At 46.2% G+C, this 5,958-nt stretch overlaps 1 protein-coding gene across 1 annotated transcript; it reads right to left on the bottom strand.

Annotated features, from left to right (window-relative positions):
• Positions 1–2,303: 2,303 nt before the first annotated feature.
• Positions 2,304–5,405, bottom strand: LOC123061259 (uncharacterized). Its single transcript, XM_044484275.1, has 3 exons — positions 5,079–5,405; positions 3,293–4,591; positions 2,304–2,697 (listed from the first exon to the last, which is right to left on the bottom strand). The coding sequence occupies exons 1-3, from the start codon at positions 5,259–5,261 to the stop codon at positions 2,470–2,472; spliced, it is 1,710 nt and encodes a 569-aa protein (XP_044340210.1). The 5' UTR covers positions 5,262–5,405; the 3' UTR covers positions 2,304–2,469.
• Positions 5,406–5,958: the final 553 nt, after the last annotated feature.

The raw sequence follows: 5,958 nt of genomic DNA, 5'->3' as shown, positions 1-5,958 counted from the left end.
GACTTCTATCCCAAGTATGCTCTATGCAAGGTGTTCCGATGATATGATCCAAGATGATCTAGTATGACAATCTTAATGTTGTATGATGCTATGGTTCTTGCTTAAAAGCTCTTCGCTTATCTTTCCTTTTTGCTTAAAAGCTTGTTTGGCTCTTTGATGTTTGAGCTCTTTTCTCATGCAATGCTTGACGAACCAAGATAGCAAGTGTGTATGCGATGACAACTTTGTTACACAAGAGATGATACCAATATATGCAACAATGATGTATGTATGCTATGGGAAGTATGATCACTAATGTGCACAAGTCTCGTTGCCGGCAATACTCAATGGCTAGTCTCGATGGGTAAGCAACGCAAAGGAGTAAGGCTATGATGGCTATCAATGTAATGGCAAGAGTGATATGTCCAATACCAAGATGATGTTACCGTTCTTGCTTACGGTATGGTGTCATAATGGTGGCACGAATACCAAGATGTGGTCGAGGTTGTCGTTGTTGATGACGTGTCCGTGGCGAAGATGCATGGCGGTGATGTCGAGGTCGAACCGTACCTAAATAGCCAAAACACAAGTAGGACACGGTACCGCAACTCAAATTCTCAAAACTCAAAGTAGCAAACGTGTCGGAGAGCGAAACGGGTAAGCAATGGTGGAGGTATGCGGAAGTGGTGATGGTGGATAAGCGGTTTAGGCAAAGATGCCAATCAGTTTTGACTAAAACTGGGCGGGGCGGTAGTACCGCTTGGACAGGCGGTAGTACCGCTTGTGGTACTTAAGCGGTAGTGCCGCTCGGGGGGGCGGTAGTACCGCTGGTGTCGAAAAAATCGCAAGATCTGGATCGGGGTGGGTTTTGGGGCGGAAAAGGATGATTTCGTGGTCAAAATTCGAGCGATTTCATGGATGGAAGGTGGAGAAAATTGTGGAGATGCTAGGTCCACAAGTAACAAGGCAAATCCACGGATCAAATCCAACAAAACATCAACACACCAACAAATCACAAAAAAAAAATTGGGGCTACTTTTGGTGGGGATTTTCGAAATTGGGGAAGAACACAACAAAATTAGACTAGAAAACAAGGGGGAGGCTCCGAAATCATGATCAACGTGGCTCATGATACAAGATGATGTAGGCTAGGAACCCTGGGGGCCGATCTTTCACGAAAGGAGCGGATCCCGCAAAGAACACGAAGAACACGGGAAAGAACGGAGAGAAAACACAAGGGGAAACACAAGAGGAGACACTAAACTAACACGAATAAGTCACACATGTGCTAGATCCTCGAATACATAAGAGAAGATACACGATACACGGACAACTAAGGACGATACAAGGGTAGCCAGTCTTCTCCGTGAGGAGGTCTTGAGTTCTTCCCTAAAAGGGGTTTGAATCCGCTCGGAGGATCTTCTCCAGTGGAGGCTCGAATCTCCATGGAGAAGGTAACCAAGTGGATGAGCAAAGCTCTCACACAAACATAAGCTAAACCTTTGCTGACCCTAACTAGAAGGATGAGGGGGAGTTTATATAGTCTGAATCCACGAAAGAGTAAGTGAAAGGGGGATACATGGGCCCTAGGCCCGTTCTCTACGCACAGGCAGGGCGGTAGTACCGGGCAACGAGCGGTAGTACCGCTGGCATGGGCGGTAATACCGGACCCAGGTCATGCAAACACAGGGATTTGTCGGGTTGAGCGGCAGTGGAGCGGGAGCCCGGCGGTAGTACCGCTTGGAGGGTTTCAGCAGTAGTACCGCTCGTCCTGGCGTGTGCGGCTCCTCTTCATGCTCTTGATGTCCATCTCGCTCCGTAGCTCCTTCTAGGCTGGTCCCTTGGTATCTAAGCACACAAAACATCTTCGTTTGAGGTAGTAACCATGTCTCAAGTGGATCAAAGTGGAATTGTGAGAGGAGAGATGTCACCTCGGTTTCAAGACGTGCTTGTGTCATGGGTCCAAGAGGTGTCGTAAGAGATGTAGTTGGGTCCATGGGATGGCCTTGGGATGCTCCGCATCAGTATGTGTGATATTACCCATAGAACTAGTAACTAGCTATGTTATTACTTGCCTCTCTTTCATCATTAATTACTATGTCATATAGTTTGTCTAGATAAGTATGATGTTATCACTTAGATTACCTACAGTGAGAATAACATAGATGGTAACATCACACAGCTTTAGACAAAACAGATGATGTGGCGAGTAATTAGGCATACGGTAACATAACTAGTTATCACACATACCAGGAAGTTACGAAAATGTTGTTTAAGTCTAAGTACTCCCTCCGTCCCAGTAAGGCGTTTTTTGACTAGTCTAGTGTCAAAAAAGGAGTAGATTATAAATAATATGTATACAATAGGAAGATACAAACAGATAACGGACACCACCGCGCCACTGTTTTCCATGGACTAGCAAACAATGGAAGATTTAACAAATACCAACATATATGCAGTACAGAGGTTCGGTCCGTAGGGTTATAAAAATCAGCTCTTTTGATGGACAGCAATTGCATGAATGTCCATCTCCTTAAGCATGACCGATCGCCCACAAGAGTCGCATGGTGCAGTCCTGGATCCACAGATACTCTCATGTTCGCACATGTTTCGAAGCCGATCTCGAACATCCAGCGGTTGTCCACCAGCTTGAACCGTGTCGCCACAGAAACGGCACACAATCAGGCGAAATGGGCAGGTTGAGGATTGGTGTTTGACCTGACATTAAAGAACAAAGCAAGTTAGTCGTTTGGCATATGTAGGATTTGCCGTACGAAATGAGTGAAGAATATCAGCAATACAAGTCGACTGCTGAAAATAGATTGGTGTTGAAAATGTAAGATGGAAATTAGGGCTGTTTGGATCGTGACTATCTTTGCCATATGTTGCCATATTATTTTTGCCACACTTGCCACACTTGCCTTACTTGAGTTGCTCAAATTGTTAGCCACACTTTGGCTTGCCTAAGGGAATTTTGCCACACTTTTTGTGTGTATGACATGTGGGGTTCACTGCTTATAAAATAATTCTTGCCTAAGGTGTGGCTAGAACCAAACACCCACCTAACTTGGTCAAAGTTGACTAAGGTGAGATGTGACAAAGTGTGGCAAGGTATGGCTAGAAACCAAACAGTGAACTAACCTTGGGCAAGCTTGGCAAAAATGTGTGGCAAAATGTGGCTGCTAGGCCTAGAACCAAACAGCCCATTATCATATACTGCTGAAAATAGATAAATCTTGATAGAACTGCAAGAGCTGAAAAGTTCATCTGTTCTAAGAGCAGAAGATAATAAATAGGATGAGTTAAGGTATACCATTTCTTCCTTTTCTAGAACTACCCCGCAGGGGCAGTTCAGCGGCTCATGGAAGACTTTCATGTGCTTCTCCATTTCTCTCTGCTGGAAAGCTTGTCCACACTTACTGCAATGCACATGATCTGCTGCTGCTTCCTTACGAAGAACTACTCCACATCCATCATGCATGCAAATAACATTGTGCCTCACACAGTATGCCTCATGAAGTACTGAGGTCCGGCTAGATATATGTCGTTTGCAGTTCTTACAAACCACTGAGTCACCATTGACGGCTGATGACACACTACCCTGCTCATCAATCCTTTGGCTATCAATAACATCCTTGACAGCTACAGAAAGTTGAAACTTCGCTGTGCCCTTGAAACCGTAAACCCCAAGACTGTAAAGGCCACTGACCAAAGTAGCATCCTTTGGTTTGAGTATAAGAACCTTAGATCCCATCTCATGAGATGACCACTCATGACGGTGCTGAGTTGGGAATACTAAAGGATGCCTTGAAACATAAATATCAGTGTCACTGCCACTTGTATCAGACTCTATCTTAACCTCAATATTTACACAACCAGACGCAACTTTCTCAGCCACACCTTCCTCGACAGAAAATTTGTAGTACCTGAACTTCCCTTCTTCCACAGCTCCAGATTCGACCTTCCCAGTCTCGAGCGGCACAAGCACATGTTGATTTTCTTCATTGTCGAAAACTGAATCTGGTCTCTCAATGTCAACTTCAATATCCGTCTCCAGCACAGAAACACTTGATGCGGGCTTCAACTCAAGAACCTTCAACTTATACTGCAGTTGTCCGTAGTTGACCATGACAACATCATTTTCAGATAGTGTTGCGTGATTGCGCAGTGCCGTTTCAAGGACAGCTCTATGGTTAGGGAGATCTGAGAATCCCACTCCTTCCGGCTTAAGTTTCGCATATGTCCCTTTGGGCAAACTTGCATACCTCACCTCAATCAAAGGAACATCTGGGATGTCACTCTGAAACAAATTGTTCCAGACATGTGATGGGAGTTGTGCAGAGCCTTCCCTTGCAGTGAATTCAAGAACGCCACAGCAGGTTGCCTCCTCGGCGTCTTGATCTGGAGAGGTACCTGGAACTCTGTCCCTAACCTTGGACAGCCTGAAGTACATGGGACCTTTGTCAAGCGCTCCTTGATCGGATAAATCCTTGAAAGAAGACGGTGGCAGCTTAATCTTATCCCCTGGACCGTCATATCGCAGTGCTTCAAACATGTGTGAAAAAGATATCCCCTTTCCTAGTTGCATCACCTCTTCCATTTTCTGGTCAGCCTAGATAGAAAGAAGTTCATCATCAGCACCCAGTGAAACATCATCATAAGGTAAGAGTAGTAGACACTTAGAGAAATTGTAATCTTATCATGAACACCAAGAAGTATAATTGGACAATGCAAAATCAAAACATATCGTCGACAAGGCCCCAAAGGATTACCGAAGTGGTTGGGAGTCAAGATTATGGTTTCTAAAGAGGGAAGGGAAACAGGCACGATTGAACAATCCATGTCTTGTCTGAACGTGGGCAGATATCTGGGTTGACATTCTAGTTGGAACAAAACCGAGGACCAAATCGAGGGTTTCCTTTCTGGGTTTATAGGAGTCAGATTCGGGAGGAGCATCCATGTTCATTTGGCGGAGGACAAAATTAAACTTGTAATCACGATCGACCACCGAAGACGAAGACAGCTGCCATGATTCCGAGCATACGAGATGGATGAGACGAGGGTTAGGTGTGCAGGGTAGGGGAGGGGAGGGGTGTTACCTCTTCCTGCGCCCGGGCGGCGTCGAGGCGGCGCTCCCTGTTTGAGGCCTCGAGCGCGTCGCGGCGGCGCGCGGCCTCGGCCTTGGCGCGGCGCTCACGGTCGGCTTTGGCCTTAGCGCGCTGCATCCGCTCCCGCTGCTCCCTCTCCAGCTTCTCCGGCGCGCTCCGCAGCTCGAAATCCATCGCCGATCCCGGATCCGCCCGAGTACGCCTTGTTCTCCTCTTCTCCACGTCGGTAGGGAAGGGAAGGAAGGATATATGGACGCGTCGGGTCGGTGGCGGCCGAGGAGGAGGAGGAGGAGGAGGGCGGAAGCTTCTGGAGGCCGCGTGCGCAGCGGAGAGAGGAAGGTAACGTAGGCGCGGACGCACGGTTGCTGAGGAGCGGGCCCGGACGGTCAGTGACAGGTGGGCGTTGCGTTGAGGGGGTCCCGCTGAAATCTTTCCTTAATCTCTACTCATAATGAAGTACTCGTTGATAATCCCCGTTTCGGGTCTTTTTTCGTCTCACCTCTCATTTTCACTGGTTTTTTCGTAGGTTTTTTAGATTTTTCTCGTTCCCTCATTTTATCGATTTATTTTCGCGTCACCCTCTCACACAATGAAAAAATCTGAACATATCAGAATTTTCCATGCTGACACAAATTATTTAGTAATGTAGAATCGATCACGATCAATCTCTAAAGACCAAATCTAAATTAATTAACATTACCTTAAATCGCTTAATCACATTAATTAGAAAACAAATAATTGATTTTAAGAAAAATCGCTCAATCACATTAATCTCTACTACCTAAAAAAAGTGTAAGGTTCCCTCCCCCCCTCTTATGTCGTCACATCTTTAGTCAAGCCCCTCCTCGTACGACCGTTACCCCTTCATCGT

Source organism: Triticum aestivum, chromosome 3A (assembly GCF_018294505.1).
Source record: "Triticum aestivum cultivar Chinese Spring chromosome 3A, IWGSC CS RefSeq v2.1, whole genome shotgun sequence".
NCBI classification, from domain to species: domain Eukaryota; kingdom Viridiplantae; phylum Streptophyta; class Magnoliopsida; order Poales; family Poaceae; genus Triticum; species Triticum aestivum.
The sequence above is the reverse complement of the archived record's forward strand: the minus strand, read 5'-3'. Positions and strand labels throughout refer to the sequence as shown.

Excerpts from the sequence above, each read along its gene's own strand:
- LOC123061259 (XM_044484275.1), bottom strand. The coding sequence starts at position 5,261 with ATGGATTTCGAGCTGCGGAGCGCGCCGGAGAAGCTGGAGAGGGAGCAG. Across the intron at positions 4,592-5,078 it reads CCGCCCGGGCGCAGGAAGAG|GCTGACCAGAAAATGGAAGA; the intron begins GTAACACCCCTC and ends CTTTCTATCTAG. Across the intron at positions 2,698-3,292 it reads TTCTAGAAAAGGAAGAAATG|GTCAAACACCAATCCTCAAC; the intron begins GTATACCTTAAC and ends CTTTAATGTCAG.